Source organism: Somniosus microcephalus, chromosome 10 (assembly GCF_052327205.1).
Source record: "Somniosus microcephalus isolate GS21.2 chromosome 10, FLI_Smic_1.0, whole genome shotgun sequence".
NCBI classification, from domain to species: Eukaryota; Metazoa; Chordata; class Chondrichthyes; order Squaliformes; family Somniosidae; genus Somniosus; species Somniosus microcephalus.
Genome location: NC_140996.1, coordinates 227,936,829 through 227,958,440, shown reverse-complemented (window position 1 = coordinate 227,958,440; position 21,612 = coordinate 227,936,829). Strand labels below are relative to the sequence as shown.

The 21,612-nt window shown below is 47.5% G+C and overlaps 1 protein-coding gene across 1 annotated transcript in view; it reads right to left on the bottom strand.

Annotated features, from left to right (window-relative positions):
• LOC147112132 (protein Wnt-11-like) overlaps positions 1-21,612 on the bottom strand; it is a 59,151-nt gene that overhangs the window by 8,021 nt on the left and 29,518 nt on the right. Inside the window, exons 4-5 of the mRNA XM_085999706.1 lie at positions 16,923-17,200; positions 14,038-14,330 (exon numbers count right to left, since the gene is read on the bottom strand). Of these exons, the coding sequence (XP_085855832.1) occupies positions 14,038-14,330; positions 16,923-17,200 (571 nt within the window). The remainder of the gene's footprint in view (positions 1-14,037; positions 14,331-16,922; positions 17,201-21,612) is intronic.

Below are 21,612 nucleotides of genomic sequence, written 5' to 3'. Positions count from 1 at the left end.
CGGCACCTCGGACAAGTGCCGGGCTTGCATCTGTCCCGGGGCGGGGGGGGGGGGAGAAGTCCGGGGAGGGAGCTGCGGCCAGGCGGCCGGCGGGAAAGCGGCCGGCCGCCGCGGGGCCTTTAATGCGCCGGCGCAAAGTCCAGTAAGGCACCTCTGCCAGAACGTTGCTTGCGGCTGCCACGGGCGAGGCGGCCGCAAGTCAATTTCGGAGTTCGGGCGGGTTACCATGGCAACCGGGACGCTGCGCACACCGATGACGTCATCGGTGCCGGCGCAGCGCTAACGGCCTAACGCCGATTTAGGGACCCACTCAATTTCCAAACTGGCCATAACTCCGGCGCTAGGCCCTCTAGCGCCTCAAAAGCGGCGCTAAGCCTACCGAATTTCTAGGCCTATGTTTCTATGTTTATCCATCTTAAAAGGATGAATGGTGGAGTGCCCCCCTTTCGAGATTTGAAGTCTGGGGTAAATCCAGGCCTCAACCAAAGGACCAACCCAACCGTTAAAATGTTATCCCAAGCACGGAATTTCTTCCGCGCAGCGAAGACAGGAAAATGCTGGAAAGCGCTCAGCGGGACGGCCAGCCCCCGGTGGAGAGACGGGAGGGTATCACCGATGAGAGGTTAACGACTAGTAGTGTCTTTCAATCCTGAAGGGTCCACACCTGTTCTCCCCGCAGGTGCTGTCTGACCAGCTGAACGATTCCAGCGGCGTCTGCTGGCGTTTCAGGTTCCCAGGGCCTGCAGTATTTTTGCAATTTTTCTACGCTAAGATCACTGGGGAACGGTATCAAACTGCTGCCAAAATTTCAACCTCACGGGCAGAGCAACCGTTTTGAAATCTAAATTGATTTTTAGACGGAGGGGAGAAATTCATTAACCTTTGAAATCTTGAAAAAATTAGCGCCTGGCGCAAATGGTCGTGAGCTCCCAGTAAATTGGCCGTTAGCGCTCCAGGAAGGATGTGGAGTATTGTGTGCAGTTTTGGTCGCCTTATCTGAGGAAGGATGTTCTTGCCATGGAAGGAGTGCAGCGAAGATTCACCAGGCTGATACCTGGGATGGCAGGAATGACGTATGAGGAGAGATTGTGTCGATTGGGCTTATATTCACTAGGGTTTAGAAGATTGAGAGGGGATCTCATCGAAACCTATAAAATTCTGTCAGGCCTGGACAGACTAGATGCTGGAAGGATGTTCCTGATGGTCGGGGAGTCCAGAACCAGGGGTCATAGTCTAAGGATAAGGGGTAGGACATTTAGGACTGAAATGAGGAGGAATTTCTTCACCCAGAGAGTGGTGAACCTGTGGAATTCTCTGCCACAGAGGGCGGTGGAGGCCAGTTCATTAAATATATTCAAGAAAGAGTTGGATATATTTCTTAAGGCTAAAGGGATCAAGGGATATGGGGAGAAGGCAGGCACAGGGTACTGAATTTGGATGATCAGCCATGATCGCATTGAATGGCGGAGCAGGCGCGAAGGGCCGAATGGCCTACTCCTGCTCCTATCTTCTATGTTTCTATGTAAAATCAAGCGCCACCACTTCCCTCAGAGCGCTATAGCCAGCAGGAGGGGCGGCAGCGGTGCAGCGCTGCCCAGTGTAGAGGGAACTGAGGCTCCTCCCTCCCTTAAAGGGAAGGGCCAGCGCTGCAGGCTCTGCATTGAAACGAGGCCCCAATGGCAGCCGCAACCCGACACGATTGGCCCCTAGCACTCTAGCGGAGCGCGGGGCTGAGGGATCGCGGCCCGAAGAAAATGCAGAAAAACGGACGTAAGGGCTTTAAGAATTTTTTTTTCTTCACGCATCCGTCATCGCCTTTAAATAGCGCTCCCTAAGCGGCCGGCCTCCCTGACAGCGCCTCCTGCAGCTGTCGGTGTTGTCGCCCGGCGATACTGCGGGGGGGGGGGGGCGGAACCGAATTTCGGGTCCGAGGCGCCGCACAGCACGATGACGTCACCATCTCTGGGCGCAGGAGATCGTGGCGCTAGGGGTTACTGCCGCCGCAAACCTCGACGGGAATTTGGCGGGCGACAGTACTTTCGCCGCGCCCGGGCGCAAAGCCGTTAGCGCCCCGTTATCACCCCCGGAGGTGCTAAATGGAGATGCAAAAGGAGGCGCATTTCTAGCCCCAGTGCTTCTGTAAAAGCATTTTCCATTGTTTTTAGTCTCTGTTAAGTTGCAAATTGGCAAATCGTATCAATGGTTGGTAGAAATCTCAGTCCGTGCAGAACGTGCCTTGGCAATGAGTTGGTATGTCTATCGGCCTTTGACTCTTGTTAGATTTGAGGTGTCTCTCGATGCAGAAGGAGCTGGCTGGTGGCTGAACCGTTCCAAGGCAGCGCGCACCCGCCTTGTGAGCTGGCACAGGTCGGTGGTGGCAACAGTCGCGGTGACGCCAAATGGCAGACCATCCGGCTGTTCTACTGGAGGGGAACGTGGAGGCATGGAGAGTGGTGACTACCAGGGCTCGGAGAAATACAGCACTTGACTGGGCCGCTAAGAGCTGTGCAAGCGGCTCACAGCGTCAGTGGGTAGCGCTCTCACCTCTGAGTCAGTTCAAGTCCCACTCCAGAGACTTGAGCACATAATCCAGGCTGACACTCCCAGTGCAGTGCTGAGGGAAGTGCCGCACTGTCGGAGGTGCCGTCTTTCAGATGAGACATTAAACCGAGGCCCCGTCTGCTCTCTCAGGTGGACGTAAAAGATCCCACGGCCACTATTTCGAAGAAGAGCAGGGGAGTTCTCCCCGGTGTCCTGGGCCAATATTTATCCCTCAACCAACATTACTAAAACACATTATCTGGTCATTTTCACATTGTGGTTTGTGGGAGCTTGCTGTGCGCAAACTGGCTGCCGCGTTTCCTGAATTACAACAGCGACTACACTTCAAAAAGTACTTCATTGTCTTGTGGTTGTGAAAAGCGCTATATACTGTAATAGATGTTTCCCCTGGCTGGGGGGCTCTAGAACGAGGGGTTACAGTCTCGGGATACGGGGTAGGACATTTAGGATTGAGATGAGGAGAAATGTCTTCACTCAGAGGGTGGTGAACCTGTGGAATTCTCTACCCCAGAGGGCTGTGGAGGCCAAGTCACTGAATATATTTAAGAATGAGATAGATTGATTTCTAGACACAAAAGGCATTAAGGGGTATGGGGAGAGAGCAGGAATATGGTATTGAGATAGAGGATCAGCCATGATCATATTGAATGGCGGAGCAGGCTCGAAGGGCCGAATGGCCTACTCCTGCTCCTACTTTTCTATGTTTCTATGTAAGTTCTTTCTTTCTAAGATTTTTTGCTTCCATAAAAACTAGCAAGTCTGCTTAACCCAGCAGTGCCCCTTCCTCAACGGGCAACATGCATTTAAAATCCAGCTCTGACGAAAGGTCATCGACCTGAAACGTTAACTCTGTTTCTCTCTCCACAGATGCTGCCTGACCTGCTGAGTATTTCCAGCATTTTCTGTTTTTATTTCAGATTTCCAGCAGCTGCAGTATTTTGCTTATGCATTTAAAATGCTTGGTTCCACGACATCTAATAAGGTCCCTCCTTTAAAAAAGCCATTGACGACTTAACAATGGGCTATGAATGGCGCACACCTTCTCCCCTTTCCATGTTAATCGCAAGCTTTCTGCATTTGCTAGTTAACCACAACAGATTTAGCTCCTTGAATCCTTATGACTCTATTGACTGAGCATGATCATGAATTAATCTGCAGACTGCCTCCGATTACAACAAGTCGTTGCTTGTGCAGTTGCCTCCATTGTTACCCACAATGAGCATTCCAGAGCGTTGTGCTGTGTGTAACAACAACAGCAACATTTATCCAGCGCCTTTAATGTAGTAAAACGTCCCGAGGCGCTTCACAGGGGCGTAAATCAGAGAAAATATTGACACCGAGCCACATATTAGGACAGGTGACCAAAGGTTTCGTCAGAGAGGTCGGTTTTAGAGAGCGTCTTAAAGGAGGAGAGAGAGGTAGGGAGGCGGAGAGGTTTAGGGGGGGAATTCCAGAGCTTAGGGCCTCAGGCAACAGAAGGCACGGCCGCCAATGGTGGAGCGATGAACATCGGGGACGTGCAAGAGACCAGAGTTGGAGGAGCGCAGAGATCTCGGAGGGTTGTGGGGCTGGAGGAGGGGGGAGCGAGGCTATGGGAGGGGTTTGAAAAGCGCAAGCTGTCAGAGGGGCTGCCATCAGGAGAGCAGATAACTGGAAGCAGAAAAGTGAATGCTTTGTAGGTTAGTGACAACACCCATTGATCTGGGAGTATTGTTAAGTCATTTGCTTTTCTCTTCTTAAAAAAGGGAACAGGATATCCATTAACACATAGAAAAGTCTCTCTGTAATCACTATTTTCCCTTATGAAAGGCTTTCATTAAAACATCACCTTCTACGAGTGATTTAGCAAGCGTTAGGTGTCATTGTGATATTATTGCCCAATGACAAAGGCTTGCTAATGACCTCTCCAGAGCTCGTCAATTAATGCAAACTACCCTCTCTCAAACCGGTTCTTTCTATCCCCACTGATAGCTGTTTCCCTCTATTCCTATTTACATAGAATTACATTAAATTTGGAGCACAGAAATAGGCCATTCGGCCCAACAGGCCCATGCCAGCCTTTATGCTCCACACAAGCCTCCTTTTTTTTTATTCGTTCCTGGGATGTGGGCGTCGCTGGCAAGGCCAGCATTTATCGCCCATCCCTAATTGGCCTTGAGAAGGTGGTGGTGAGCCGCCTTCTTGAACCGCTGCAGTCCGTGTGGTGAAGGTACTCCTACCCCCCTTGATCTCACCCCATCACCGTATCCTTCTATTCCTTTCTCCCTCATGTGCTTATCTAGCTTCCCCTTAAATGTATCTATGCTGCTCACCTCAACCACTCCCCGTGGTAGTGAGGTCCACATTGTCATCAATCTCTGGGTAATGAATTTTCTCCTGAATTCCCTATTGTATTTATCGGTGACTATCTTATATTTATAGATAGAATCGTAGAAACTTACAGCACAGAAGGAGGCCATTCGACCCATCGTGCCTGTGCCGGCTCTTTGAAAGAGCTCTCCAATTAGTCCCACTCCCCCCTGCTCTTTCCCCCATAGCCATGCAAATTATTCCCTTTCAAGCATTTGACCATTATTGAATCTGCTTCCACCAACTTGAGGCAACCCGTTCCAGATTAGAACAGCTCGTTGTGTCTCAATGTCGCCTCTGTTTCTTTTGACAATCACCTTAAATCTGTGTCCCTCTGGTTACCGACCCTCCTGCCACTGGAAACAGTTTCTCCTTATTTACTCTATCACAACCCTTCATGATTTTGAACACCTCTATTAAATCTCCCCTTAACTTTCTCTGCTCCAAGGAGAACAACTCCAGTTTCTCCACATAACTGAAGTCTTCCCTGGCACCATTCTAGTGAATCTCCTTTGCAACCTCGCCAAGGCCTTGACATCCTTCCTAAAGTGCGGTGCCTGGAACTGGACACAAAACTCCAGCTGGGGCCTAACCAAGTGTTTTATAAAGGTATGGTATAACTTCCTTGCTTCTGTCCACCTTCAAAGACTTGTGTAGATACACTCCCTGCACCCCCTTTAAAATTGCACCATTTAGTTTATATTGCCTCTGCTCATTCTTCCTACCAAGTACTTTTTAAATGTGGTTAGGGTTTCTGCCTCTACCACCCTTTCAGGCAGTGAGTTCCAGACCCCCACAACCCTCTGGGTGAAGAAATGTCCCCTCAAATCCCCTCTAAACCTTCCACCAATTACTTTAAATCTGTGCCCCCTGGTTTTTGACCCCTCTGCTAAGGGAAATAGGTCCTTTCTATCCACTTTATCTATGCCCCTCATAATTTTATACACCTCAATAAGGTCTCCCCTCAGCCTCCTCTGTTCCAAGGAAAACAGACCCAGCCTATCCAATCTTTCCTCATAGCTAAGATTCTCTACTCCCGGCAACATCCTTGTAAATCTCCTCTGTACCCTCTCTAGTGCAATCACATCTTTCCTGTAATGTGGTGACCAGAACTGCACGCAGTACTCTAGCTGAGACCTAACTAGTGTTTTATACAGTTGTAGCATAACCCCCCTGCTCTTGTATTCTATGCCACGGCTAATAAAGGCAAGCATTCCGTATGCCTTCTTAACCACCTTATCTACCTCACCTGCTACCTTCAGGGATCTGTAGACATGCTCTCCAAGGTCCCTTTGTTCCTCTACACGACTCAGTGTCCCACCATTTAATGTGTATTCCCTTTCATTGTTAGCCCTCCCCAAATGCATTACCTCACACTTCTCCGGATTGAATTCCATTTGCCACTATTCTGCTCACCTGACCAATTTATTGATATCTTCCTGCAGTCTACAACTTCCTTCTTCAGTATCAACCACACAGCCGATTTTAGTATCATCTGCAAACTTCTTAATCATACCCCCTATATTCAAGTCTAGATCGTTGATATATACCACAAAAAGCAAGGGACCTAGTACTGAGCCCTGCGGAACCCCACTGGAAACAGCCTTCCAGTCACAAAACCACCCATCAACCATTACCCTCTGCTTCCTGCCTCCGAGCCAGTTTTGAATCCAACTTGACACTTTGTCCTGGATCCCATGGGCTTTTAACTTCGTGACCAGTCTGCCATGTGGAACCTTATCAAAAACCTTGCTAAAGTTCATATACACTACATCAAATGCACTACCCTCATCTACCCTCCTTGTTACCTCCTCAAAAAATTCAATCAGGTTTGTCAGACACGACCTTCCCTTAACAAATCCGTGCTGACTATCCTTGATTAATCCGTGTCTTTCTAAATGAAGATTTATCCTGTCCTTCAGAATTCTTTCCAATAATTTTCCCAACACCAAGGTTAGGCTGACTGGCCTGTAATTACTCGGTCTATCCTTTTCTCCTTTTTTAAACAAGGGTACCACATTAGCAGTCCTCCAGTCCTCCGGCACCACACCTGAAGCCAGAGAGGATTGAAAAATGATGGTCAGGGCTTCTGCTATTTCCTCTTACATAGAAACATAGAAGATAGGAGCAGGAGTAGGTCATTCGGCCCCTCGAGCCTGCTCCGCCATTCAATGAGATCATGGCTGATCATCCAAATTCAGTCTCCTGTCCCTGCTTTCTCCCCATATCCCTTGATCCCTTTAGCCTTAAGAAATATATCCAACTCCTTCTTGAATATATTTAATGAATTGGCCTCTACTGCCTTCTTTGGTAGAGAATTCCACAGGTTCACCACTCTCTGGGTGAAGAAATTCCTCCTCATCTCTGTCCTAAATGGCTTACCCCTTATCCTTAGACTGTGACCCCTGGTTCTGGACTCCCCGACCATCGGGAACATCCTTCCAGCATCTAGTCTGTCTAGTCCTGTTAGAATTTTATAAGTTTCGATGAGATCCCCTCTCATTCTTCTAAACTCCAGCGAGTACAAGCCCAATCGACCCAATCTCTCCTCGTACGTCATTCCTGCCATCCCAGGTATCAGCCTGGTGAATCTTCGCTGCACTCCCTCCATGGCAAGAACATCCTTCCTCAGATAAGGCGACCAAAACTGCACACAATACTCAAGATGTGGTCTCACCAAGGCCCTGTACAACTGCAGCAAGACATCCTTGTTCCTGTACTCAAACCCTCTCGCTACGAAAGCCAGAGCAGTGGGAGGCATTCAAGGAGGAGATTCGGAGGGTTCAGACCAAATATGTGCCCTTAAAGAAAAAAGGTGGGACTAACAAATCTAGAACCCCCTGGATGTCTAGAGACATACAGGGTAGGATAAAGAGAAAAAGGAAGGCGTATGACAGATACCGATGGCTAAATACTGCAGATTTACCTTCAAGTAGCTGTTTCCAGTCCACTATGGCTAAATCCCCTCTGAGCTTAGCAAAATTTGCTTTTCCCCAATTTAGAATTTTTATTCCTGGTCTATCCTTGGCTGAAAGGTTAAAGAAAAAAAGACTTGCACCTTTCACAACCATCGGACGTCTCAAAGCCCTTTACAGCCAATGATGTACTTTCCGAAGTGCAGACTCTGTTGTAATGTGGGAAATGCGGCAATGTGATAATGACCAGATCATCTGTTTTTTTGTTATGTTGGTTGAGGGATAACTATAAACGGCCTGAGACGTTGGCCCAGTAATTCGGGTCCCAACGCGTGAGTACGGACGGGGTACTCACGCGTGGGCCCGATGAAAGTGCCAGTTTTCAGCATGCACAGCGCATGCGCGGAAAACCGGCATTTCCTTTCCTCTGAACCAAGGGGTTCAGAGGTCGAACGCGTGCGCGCAGGAGTCTGCGCGAGCGCGCTGAAATTCCTTCTTTTTTTAAGCTTTGCCCGTGCGTGAAGGCCTCCAGTTTTTACGCGAGAAAAAAGCAGGCGTAAGGACTTAGTTTTAAAAGGTAAGTGTTCTATTAATTAAAGTTAGAAATTTTTTTCCACAAGGTTATTATTTTTAAAGAATTTACAGTAAGGTAAGTGTATTTTTAGACCCAATTTGTTAAAAAATTATTTTTTTCAAAAATTTGAATAATTGTTTAAAATTGTTTTTTTACAGTTATTAATAGTTCATTTAATTAGTGGGATTTTTTAAAACTTTTATTTGAAGTTTAAGTACTGTTTTGGGCACCCGGAGTTTTCATGAGTTTGACAGTTTTTACTATCAAACTCATGAATGAACTTTTGCAACCTCCGATTGGTTGCCCAGTGCTCGCATGATCCCAGCCGGCTCATCGAACTAACTACGCCGCTGGGTCCCGTTTGCCCTGCAGTGACTCCGGCCACTCCACAAGCTCAGAAACCCAACTGGAGCCACTTCCTGCGCACATGGTTATCCAGGATACATGAAGGCCGGAATTTTGCCGGTGCTCAGCGGACGGGATGGGTGGCAGGTCAGCTGTTAAATTTAAAGTGATTGATAGCATGTCATGAACCTGCTGTCAAAACACGCAAACTGGGTTTTCCCGATGTCGGGTCTGCCAGCGCTGAGCAGACCCGACAGGCAGCGGTGGGGGAGGCAATTAAAATCATGAGTGGCTTGTTTACAGCCATTTAACAATGTTTTTTTTCCCAGTTTTTTGGATTTGACAGGTCACCCACCAGTTTCCCGCTGTGCCTAGACCTCGTCTGTGAAGCTGAGGCGGGAGGTCATTGGCCATTGAATCAGCTGATGAGTTGACAGCTTCAAATGTCAAGTCAAAGCTCCCAGCTGATTGAGAAATGTTCCCTTAGCCACTAGCTTCTCTAAACTGCATTTCCACTACAGATTCAGGATGCTGCAAGTCTTTAAACAAGTCTCCATCCAGTCTGACCTCATTACCTCTCTCACCATTGACAGATCGCTTCTGTCATCTCTACTTCACTTGCCATCTATTACTTCAGCACAGGTGCCCTTGAAACTATCTCACCTTGGTCCTCAGAAACCCATCACGATCCGCCCCAACACCAACATCACCAGGCACACCGGCAGCACCAACAACAACACCAACCTTCTCCGCAATCACCTGATGCTGCACAGGACACAGGGCATCAGCACCCGACCACATTGCTGCCTGGGAGGCCAGGGATGGCTTCACCATGGCCAGATTTACTTCACTTGACGTTGTACACCCTGGCTGCCACATGATGCGCCAGGTTGGCACCACCCCACACCAGCACCATAAAGCATCCCTACAAAGCTCAAGCCATTCCTTTCACACTCATGACCATTGCGGGGGGTACCATTATGTCTCACTCACTAAGCCACTTCCAAAGTTACACACAAATCTGTCACAAATTCAATGCAAAGTGTTGAAAAGAAAGGTTTCAATGTTTGACAGCACATTAACAGAAACTTCACATGAACATTGTATAAAACACCCAAGTGCCTACCCTTGTGTGTTGTTAGTTGGTATGATTGCACTAGGATGAGGGTGAGTGTGAGGGGTGGCTAGTGAGATGGGGAAGTGATAATATAGATAGAGAGGGATGGGTGGAGGTGCAAGGTAAGTTGATGTGAGTGAGGATGTGCAGGAGTAGGGTAGGGAAGACAGAGTGATGGGGATATGATGAGAGGCACAGCAGGATGAGGTTGAGTGTGGCTTTGAAATAACATTTTGTGATCTACTGAGATACAACAACAACTTGTATTTATACAGCACCTTTAACGTAGTAAAACGTCCCAAGGTGCTTCACAGGAGTATTAAAAGACAAAACATTTGACACCGAGCCACATAAGGAGAATTTATGGCAGGTGATCAAAAGCTTGGTCAAAGAGGTCGGTTTTAAGGAGCGTCTTAAAGGAGGAAAAAGAGGTAGCGAGGCGGAGAGGTTTAGGCAGGGAATTCCAGAGCTTAGGGCCCATTAACAGAAGGCATGGCCGTCAATGGTGGAGCGATTATAATCAGGGATGCTCAAGAGATCATTGAAAGGTTTGCGCCACTGCAGCCTGGTCCTCCTGACCACATCCCTGCTTGTGTCCTCCTGTGCAATGTGCAACCAGGCTGTGTTGGTCTCCTGGGGAGGTGTCTTCCACCCATGGAAATGGAAGAGGACCTCCCTGCATGCATATGGAGCATATGGAGGGAGTCATGGGAGAGCCTGGGTGCAGCCCAGTGCCTCTGTGCAGTCATTGTCAGTGTTTGCAGCACCTCAATGCTGTAGAGTACTGACAGCACAACTGTCAAAGTAAATTTGGCCATGGTCCCTTTAAGGAAACCGGCTGATGACGCGTCATCAAATGACATCACCAGACCCCGCTTCCTTCAATTGGCCGGGAAACTCACTGGGCAGGCTTAACGCGCCCAATCGTTGGAAAGTCATTTTGGAGGCCGGGATGGAGCCAGCAGCGAGGCTGCGACCCGTCACCGACCTCGCCCGCCATGGACCCGCCGAGGTTGGGTAAATCGCGGCTGCTGTGTCCCGAAGTTCTCACATGCTACAGAAACTGCAGGCAATGGCTCTCAGCTGTCCCATCATTTTAATTAAAGTTATATAAGTTTTAGTTTAGTATCCCCTTAATTCCTATTTATTAGTTATGTATGCCAGATTTTTGTTTCCTGCAATTCAGATCCCTTTAATGTTGGTATCCTCTACTTAGTTAATTTAAATTTTATCCCCTTAGATCTAATTAATTAATCAGATTATTAATTTATATACTTACTGTTGCCCCTTGGTTTAAGTTACTTACACCTCCTTCCCACCCTCACCAAATTCCCGTTTCAAAGTCCTCACTCGGTTTGCAATTCACTCCATTTAGCAGATTCACTCAACTCCGTCCTCACCAAGCCCTATGCCCAACCTCTCCTTTGGCCCCGAGTTCTGGTCTCCCCCCACAAGTGGAAACATCTTTTCTATGTCTACCCTATCACACGCCTTGATAATTTTCAAGACTTCTATCAGGTCACCTCTCAGCCTTCTCTTTTCCAGAGAGACGAGTCCCAGCCTGTTCATCCTTTCCTGATAAGTAGAACCTCTCAGTTCTGGTATCATTTAGAGAAAGCTTGGCTCAGTGGATAGCACTCTCGCCTCGGAGTCAGAAGGTCATGGTAGAGAGAAAACGGTACATCGGTAAACCTGACATCGGTAGTGGGGAAAATGCTAGAGTCCATTATAAAAGATGTAATAGCAGAGCACTTGGAAAACAGTGACAGGATCGGACAAAGTCAACATGGATTTACAAAAGGTAAATCGTGCTTGACCAATCTACTGGAATGTTTTGAGGATGTAACTGGTAGAATAGATAAGGGAGAACCAGTGGATGTGGTGTATTTGGACTTTCAGAAGGCTTTCGATAAGGTCCCGCATAAGAGATTAGCGTGTAAAGTTAAGGCACATGGGGTTGGGGGTAAGGTACTGACTTGGATAAAGAACTGGTTGGCAGACAGGAAGCAAAGAGTTGGAATAAACGTCTCTTTTTCCAAGTGGCAGGCAGTGACTAGTGGGGTACCGCAGGGATCGGTCCTAGGACCCCAGCTATTAACAATATATATTAATGATCTAGACGAGGGAACTAGATGTAATATCTCCAAGTTTGCAGATGACAGAAAGCTGGGTGGGCGTGTGTGCTGTGAGGAGGATGCCGAGAAACTCCAGTATGATTTGGACAGGTTGGGTGATTGGGCAGAAGCATGGCAGATGCAGTATAATGTGGATAAATGCGAGGTTATCCACTTTGGTGGCAAAAACAGGAAGGCAGATTATTATCTGAACGGCAATAGATTGGGAGAAGGGGAAGTGCAACGAGACCTGGGTGTCCTTGTGCACCAGTCGCTGAAGGTAAACATGCAGGTGCAGCAAGCGGTTAAGGCGGCAAATGGTATGTTGGCCTTCGTAGCGAGAGGGTTCGAGTACAAGAACAAGGATGTCTTGCTGCAGTTGTACAGGGCCTTGGTGAGACTACACCTTGGCCTAGAAATTCAGTTGCCTTAGCGCCATTTTGAGGCGCTAGAGGGACTAGCGCCAGAGTTATGGCCAGTTTAAAAATTCCCTGGGGCCCTAAATCGGCGTTGCACCGGTAGCGCTGCGCCGGCACCGATGACGTCATCGGTGTGCGCAGCGTCCCGGTTGCCGTGGTAACCCGCCCGAACTCCGAAATTGAGTTGCGGCCGCCTCGCCCGTGGCAGCCGCAAGCAACGTTCCAGTTTGCGCCGGCGCATTAAAGGCCCCGCGGCGGCCGGCCACTTTCCCGCCGGCCGCCTGCCCGCAGCTCCCTCCCCGGACTTCTCCACCCCCCCCCCCCCCGGAACAGATGCAAGCCCGGCACTTGTCCGAGGTGCCGGGCTCATTTTTAAGCTGATTTGCGCGGGCCGCGGCCGGGTGCAGGCAGCTCCTCCTTAACGGGAGGAGGAGGCCTGCACGTCCCCAGCCTGCCGCACCGCATCGGGTGCCGCAGCGCCGGAACAGCGCCGCAATGGGGCAGTTAGCGCCCATTGGGAGGCGCTGAAACCCTCCAGTAGCGCCGGCAGCCGTTTGGGCGCGGCGCTACTGAATTTTTGGCGCGCGCAGGGGGACTTAGCGCCGGCACTAACTTCCGGCGCTAAAGCCCTGGCTGCGCCAAAACTCAATTTCTAGGCCCTTGAGTATTGTGTGCAGTTTTGGTCACCTTATCTGAGGAAGGATGTTCTTGCCATGGAGGGAGTGAAGCGAAGGTTCACCAGACTGATACCTGGGATGGCAGGAATGACTTATGAGGAGAGATTGGGTCGTTTGGGCTTATACTCGCTGGAGTTTAGAAGAATGAGAGGAGATCTCATTGAAACTTATAAAATTCTAACAGGACTAGACAGACTAGATGCAGGAAGGATGTTCCCGATGGTCGGGGAGTCCAGAACCAGGGGTCACAGTCTAAGGATAAGGGGTAAGCCATTTAGGACAGAGATGAGGAGGAATTTCTTCACCCAGAGAGTGGTGAACCTGTGGAATTCTCTACCACAGAAGGCAGTAGAGGCCAATTCATTAAATATATTCAAGAAGGAGTTGGATATATTTCTTAAGGCTAAAGGGATCAAGGGATATGGGGAGAAAGCAGGGACAGGGTACTGAATTTGGATGATCAGCCATGATCTCATTGAATGGCGGAGCAGGCCCGAGGGGCCGAATGGCCTACTCCTGCTCCTATCTTCTATGTTTCAAGTCCCACTCCAGAGACTTGAGCACAAAAATCTAAGCTGGCACTCTAGTGCAGTGCTGAGGGAGTGCTGCACTGTCGGAGGTGCTGCCTTTTGGACGGGACATTAAACTGAGACCCCGTCTGCCCTCTCAGCCGGACATAAAAGATCCCACGGCCACTATTTTGAAGAAGAGCAGGAGAGTTCTCCCCGGTGTCCTGGCTAATATTTACCCCTCAATCAACATCATTAAAAAAGCAGACTATCTGGTCATTATCACCATTGCTGTTTGTGGGAGCTTGCTGTGCACAAATTGGCTGCTGCGTTTCCAACATTACAACAGCGACTGCACTTCAAAAAAAGTACTTCATTGGCTGTGAAGCGCTTTGGGATGTCCTGAGGTCGTGAAAGGCGCTGGAGAAATGCGAGTTCTTTTTTTAACCATCTCACCTCTCTTGAGTCCCGTTGGAGCCCAGCTTTTCGTTCTTTGTACAGAAGTCCGGCGAGCTCTGCAGGTACACCAGCTCGTTCTCGCGGATGGGCCTGACGTCAATGTCCTTCGGAACCAGCTGCTTCCGCGTGCCCACCGGCCGATGGACCACCCTGGTGGCCGACAGGTACTTCAGCTTGAGGTCCTGGGCGATACTGCCCAGCTCTTGCAATCCCTTCCAGCAGGTCTTCACCGAGCAGGAACCGGACACCCCGTGGCATTTACACTTTATTTCAAGTGACGCCTTCAGAGCCTGGAAGATGCAGAAAGGTGTCAAAAAAAATGCTTTGTCATACCCGGCTCAGTCGGGGCTGCACTCTCGCCTCTGAGCCAGAAGGTCCCGGGTTCGAGTCCCAACTCCAGAGACTTGAGCACAGAAAGCTAGGCTGACACTCCCAGTGCAGTGCTGAGAGAGTGCTGCACTGTCGGAGGTGCCATCTTTCAGGTAAGAAACATAGAAACATAGAAGATAGGAGCATGAGTAGGCCATTCGGCCCCTCGAGCCCGCTCCGCCATTCAATGAGATCATGGCTGATCATCCAAATTCAGTACCCTGTCCCTGCCTTCTCCCCATATCCCTTGATCCCTTTAGCCTTAAGAAATATATCCAACTCCTTCTTGAATATATTTAATGAATTGGCCTCTACTGCCTTCTTTGGTAGAGAATTCCACAGGTTCACCACTTTCTGGGTGAAGAAATTCCTCCTCATCTCTGTCCTAAATGGCTTACCCCTTATCCTTAGACTGTGACCCCTGGTTCTGGACTCCCCGACCATCGGGAACATCCTTCCAGCATCTAGTCTGTCCAGTCCTGTTAGAATTTTATAAGTTTCAATGAGATCCCCTCTCATTCTTCTAAACTTCAGCGAGTACAAGCCCAATCGACCCAATCTCTACTCATACATCATTCCTGCCATCCCAGGTATCAGCCTGGTGAATCTTCGCTGCACTCCTTCCATGGCAAGAACATCCTTCCTCAGATAAGGCGACCAAAACTGCACACAATACTCAAGGTGTGGTCTCACCAAGACTTTAACTGAGGCCCCCGTCTGCTCTCTCAGGTGGATGTAAAAGATTCCCTGGCACTATTCCAAAGAGGAGCAGGGGGAGTTCTCCCCGGTGTCCTGGGGCCAATATTTATTCCTCAACCAACATCACTAAAACAGATTATCTGGCCATTTATGTCATTGCTATTTTTGGGAGCTTGCTGTGTACAAATTGGCTGCCGCGTTTCCTACATTACAACAGCGACTACACTTCAAGAAAAGTACTTCATTGGCTGTAAAATGCTTTGGGACGTCCTGAGGTCGTGAAAGTTCTTTTCTTTATATATTCGGACAAAAATGGAATTCCCTTAGCTTGGCTGATGTATACACTGGTCAGTGTGGCACACGGTGATACATACTGGGAAGACCCAAAGGTAAATCCTGAGTTCAGTGATCTCAGCCAGGCAGGGCTGAACAAACCATAATTGGTCTTACTAGCCATTTTTATGCGGGTCCTCTATTAGGAACAGGAGGAGGCCATTGAGCTCCTCGAGCCTGTTCCGCCATTCAATCAGATCATGGCTGATCTGCGACCTAACTCCATATACCCGCCTTTGGCCCATATCCCTTAATACCTTTGGTTAAGAAAATCTATCAATTTCTGATTTAAAATTAACAATGGACCCAGGATCAATGGTCATTTGCGGAAGAGAGTTCCAAACTTCTCCCACCCTTTGTGTGTAGAAGTGTTTCCTAATTTCACTCTGAAAGGTCTGGCTCTAATTTTTAGACTCTGCCCCCTAGTCCTAGAATCCCCAACCAGCGGAAATAGTTTCTCTCGATGTACCCTATCTGTTCCCCTTAATATCCTGAAAACTTCGATCAGATCACCCCTTAACCTTCTAAATTCCAGGGAATACAACCCTAGTTTATGTAATCTCTCCTCGTAACTTAACCCTTGAAGTCCGGGTTTAATCTGGAATTAGCTCTAGGTACGGTAGTGTAGTGGCTATATTACTGGACTAATAATCCAGAAAACACCGAGTTCAAATATCCACCATGTCTGTTTGAGAATTTGAAATCAGTAAAGAAAAATGTAACCATGAATCTGTCGGATTGTCGTACAAACACAGCTGATTCACTGATGTCCTTCAGGGAAGGAAACATGCCGTCCTGACCCGGTCTGGACCTATTTGTGACTCCAGACCCACACCCAACATGGTTGACCAAACAAAAGTGTTTGCAGGCCATTCGGCCCAACAGGTCCATGCCGGTGTTTATGCTCCACACGAGCCTCCTCCCAGCTCGACTTCATCTAAACCCTTATTGCTTTCTCCCTCGGGTACTTAAGTGGCCCTAGTGTGGCACTCAGTCAGGGCAACTAAGGAATGGGCAGTCAATGCTGGCCTTGCCAGCGATGCCCACATCCCCAGAATGAAAAAGCTGTGAGGAGCGAGGTGCTTATGTTATTGAAACCAGTTTTCGTTGATTGGTGGCGGATTTATGGGGTCTGATTTTTGCCTCCCTACTGTCCCAGTTTTAAGCGTGAACAGGGAGATAGCGGGATGAAAATCACGCGGAAAAAAAGCCCCCCACCGGCTTACCGCCTGAAACCCGTCTGTTGCAATTTTCAATCAGGCTTCAATTTAGGCAGCCGGGGCTCCTGCCTGAAACCGGTGGGGGCCTAATTAATATATTCAATCGAGCAACTAATAAATGTAGCCTTGCCAGCGCCACCCACATTCCGAGAACGAGTAAATAGGATAATTCCAGGACCTATCCCATCTAACGGGTCGCTGCCTAACCAAAGGCTACAGACATGATTTGCAGGGAGATACCCAACATTTCCACCTGTTTACCTGTCGTCCGACCTCACTGTTGTGCAGATTCATCAGTTTGTTGGCCTGCGATCCGGATTTTTTCATTTTCATCGGGGAATCCGAGAATTTGGACCCCAGCAGGATTCCGTAGTTCAGGTTGTCATTGCAGCCACCCCATCGGAATCCGGGCCCAGGGGCCTCGGAGGCCATCGGGCCACAGGAGCAGCCGGGGAGGTCCCCTGAAGTGCAGGCTCGGGCTATCGTGTGGCTGATTGCAGCAGCAGACAGAGCGTAGACGAACGCAGACTCCCTGGTACCTGGAATGAGAAGTGAGAGCTGATCAACTCACCCATTGTACAGCGCTGAGTTTCAGACGTGCTGCTCGGGGGGGCGGTGGGGAGCAGACGCTTTGTGTGGAACCTCATCACGGAATTCCACCCCATCAACAACAACAACAACTACTTGCATTTATATAGCGCCTTTAACGTAGTAAAACGTGCTACGGCGGAACAGAGGGATCTGGGGGTCCTCATACATGAAACACAAAAAGTTAGCATGCAGGTACAGCAAGTAATTAGTAAGTCAAATGGAATATTGGCCTTTATTGCAAGTATAAAAGTAGGGAAGTCTTGCTACAACTGTACAGGGCGTTGGTGAGACCACACCTGGAGTACTGCGTACAGTTTTGGTCTCCTTATTTAAAGAAGGATATACTTGCATTGGAGGCAGTTCAGAGAAGGTTCACTAGGTTGATTCATGAGGTGAAGGGGTTATCTTATGAGGAAAGGTTGAGCAGGTTGGGCCTATACTCATTGGAGTTTAGAAGAATGAGAGGTGATCTTATTGAAACATATAAGATTCTGAGGGGGCTTGACAGGGTAGATGCTGAGAGGATGTTTCCCCTCGTGGGGAAATCTAGAACTAGGGGGCATAGTTTCAGAATAAGGGGTCGCCCATTTAAAACAGAGATGAGGAGGAATTTCTTCTCTCAGAGGGTCGTGAATCTTTGGAATTCTCTACCCCAGAGAGTTGTAGAGGCGGAGTCATTGAATATATTCAAGGCGGAGATAGACAGATTTTTGACAAACAGGGGAATCAAGGGTTATGGGGAGCGGCAGGAAAGTGGAGTTCAGGCCAAGATCAGGTCAGCCATGATCTTATTGAATGGCGGAGCAGGCTCGAGGGGCCGAATGGCCGACTCCTGCTCCTATGTCTTATGTTCACAGGAGCGATTATCAAACAAAATTTGACATCGAACCACATAAGGAGATATTAGGACAAGCTGGTGAGTGGGCCGTGGAACTTCAACCACTAGACATTTGGGTTGAATGAATGGACGAGTGGATGGGTGAACAGATGGATGGGCTGATGGATGAATGGATGGTTAGATGGATGAATGAATGGATGAGTGGATGAATGGACGGACGAATGTATTGATGGATGGGTTGATGAATGGGTTAATGATTGAAGTGATGGGTGGGTGGGTGGGTTGAAGGATTGATAGAGTAAACCATGAATATTACTTCAAAATAAACCAGGAAAATGCAATCAAAAGACATAAATTTAAACTAGCGAAAATTATTTTTACAACTAATACAACTTTACTCAAAGAGTATTTTGCCCATCTCTAGTTGTGCGGAGAGCAGTTTGAAAGAAAGACTTGCATTTCTGTAGCGCCTTTCACAACCAAAGCACTTTACAGCCAATGAAGTACTATTTCGAAGTGTAGTCACTGTTGTACTGCAGGAAACGCAGCTGCCAATTTGCGTACAGCAAGCTCCCACAAACAGCATGTGTGATATCTGTTTTAGTGATAAACATTGGCCAGGAGAACTGCCCTGCTCTTTTTCAAAATAGTGCCTTGGGATCTTTTATGTCCACCTGAGAGAGCAGATGGGGCCAAGGTTTAATGTCTCATCTGAAAGACGGCACCCCCCCAACAGTGCAGCACTCCTACTGGGGTATCAGCCTAGATTTTTGTGCTCAAGTCTCTGGAGTGAGAATTGAACCCACAAACCTTGTGACCCAGGGGCGAGAAGTGCTACCCACTGAGCCACAGCTGACACAGTGACACAATTGAGTGGCTTTCCACGCCACCTCAGAGGAAAGTTTGAAGGGATAATTACTAGTCCTAGCCCCTTTAGGGCTACTCCGGATCAGGCGTATTCCCCAGACGTTCACTTTCAACTAAAGTTTGAGGTAGCCGAATCCTAAAGATGCTTAATTGGGTCTAATGGTCCGGACTATCTCTCCCTAAAGGAAAGGAACAACCTGAAGATGTTACCATCCTCCAGATAGCACTTTTAATAAGTTTAGCTAGACTGTAACCTTCCGGATATTATGAGGGTCCGGAAAACTCCCCCAGAATTCTGCAACTCCTCACCAAAGAGTGTACAGAGATTGAGTTCACGAGTTTGATACAGAAGTACTATGTGAGACAATTCTAAAAATATATAGATTTATTAAAGAACCGACATGTAATTTACAGTTGGTGATTCACTCGCAACATTAACAGTTCCAAATACAAAAAGCTTTTACAATCTTATTATCAGAGATCCTTATTCTCAAATCTTAACTTCGTTACATTTTTACATTTCTTAGTTTATTCCAGGATATCCACCAAAATCAAATAGCTTTGATACCTGAGTAACAAAGAGTTGAAGACTTACAGAGCCTGCCTCTGAAGCCTGAGAATCGCTTTGCCCCTTCAAGCGAATCTGTCTTCCCATTTGAAAGTTCAATTTTTATATCCTTTCTCAGTGGTATTTCCTTTGAAGTTTTCTGCTGATGTAAGCTAATTATCTCTGGTCATTTTTCTGTTGACTTCTGCTATTTTTACAGTTAGATCAGCTTGTAGCATTAAGAATTATATAATAGAACTTCGGGTCCCCACGGGTGAGTACGCGTTGGGTACTCACGCGTAGGGCCAATGAAAGTGCCGGTTTCGTGCATGCACTGCGCATGCGTGGGAAACTGGAACTTCCGTTCCCTTAAAGGAAGGGGTTCACTGGTCGAATGTGTGTGCCGGAGAGGCAGCGCGTTCGCCTGGAACTGTTAACCCCTCGCTTCTGTGAGGAGGATCAACCCCAAACTTGGGGGATCAAGGTTCGCTGCTTTAGGAGACTCAACACGCCGGTCAGTCTATTGTCACTTTCTCAGTAATACACAAAGTCAGAAACTGTAAAATAAGTAAAGTTTTATTCCGGTAACCGGTACTGGACTTCACTCTGAGAAACCCTTTGTGTTTGCACACAAGGAAGTCTCCTCTAGTGTGCGCCCCTAGACTCACTGGGCTACAATATTTATACATTTTCATAAATTGCAAGTCATCATGAGAATACAGAAAACTAGGCGATCACACGCTGCACAAGTCATTTGTTTCTTTTTACAGAGCTCTGTTTAAAATTCACTTTTAACTTTCAACAAAATTCGATCATGAGACTGTCTCCATCAGTTATCTAAACATTCTGTTCTTGTCCTTTCTTACCTATTTGTACTGCATTCCCACAGCCCTGCATCAGTTTTTACATTTAAACTATTCACTGCATGTCAAGTAGTCCATCATGCCTTGCGAATCATTGGTACAGCAGTATTGGATTAACACCTAGCTTAACAAAACTTCCGTTTTTTTTACAGGTTTCTCCGGGAGGGTAAGTCTCCAGCAGTTACACTTTTAAAAGCAGTCACAAGGCCTGCTTTTAACAAGATAAGTGGTAAATTAAATAAAATTAAAACATTTTTTCCACAGGTTTATTATTTTTAAATACTTTAAAGAAAGGTAAGTTTATTTTTAGCCCCGTTAGAAACTGTAATTAATTTTTTCAAAAATTTAAATTATTGTTTAAAATAGCTATTTTATGTAATTTATAGTTATTTTAAAAATGTGATTTTTTAAAAAATGTATTTGAACTTTTAGTTATGTTTTGGGGCTGATTTGTATTTATAGTTTTGACAGCTCTTCCTGTCAAATTTATGAATGGACATTCCCTGCTACCATTGGCTCTCCATGGCCCACGTGATCCCAGGGGATGCTTTGAACTAACTGCACCCCTGGGATAAGCAAGTACTGCGCGCCGGCGGTTGGAGCAGGCCCAGGATCGGAATCCCACGCGGGCCCACAGCTCAACGGCCGGCGCGGTAGGTAAGTGCAGGTCAAAGGCTTGCACCCGCGGGAAGCCTCCGACCCGAATTTCTGGGCCTATGTCTCCTGTGTAGGTGTCTCAAGCTTAACACAAAAACAATGTGATGGCTGGTGCATCTATTTGATGTCATTCTTACCAAAGTCTTCTGTTTGTATCTTTTTATGACATGTAAATTAAAAACACCTCAACTGAGTGCACCATTGTCTTCTTAGTTACCTCAACTGGTTGTAACACAGACTCGTGTCTCCCGTGTTTCTTTGATATCATTTTTACTTTAATTTTATGTGATTCTTTCTGAAGTGTTGGTTTAAGACACTTTAACAGGGTATACTATTGTGTTCTTTCCAAGGCTTCAGACTTTCAGGAACCTCCAACCTCCTGCTTCAATAAGGCTACTGATTCAGTGTCAACAACTTATCTTATTTCAATATGCTGTTTACAGCTTTAGATTGTTGAGGCTTCCAGATTTTCAAGCCCAGTATGTCATGTTTTAATAAAGTCAGAATTCTTTTATAGAATGGTGTATTTTTCTGAATAGGTATATTGCTTATTCCTTCACAAGTTAAGAGTCAACCTGTTAAGTGAGG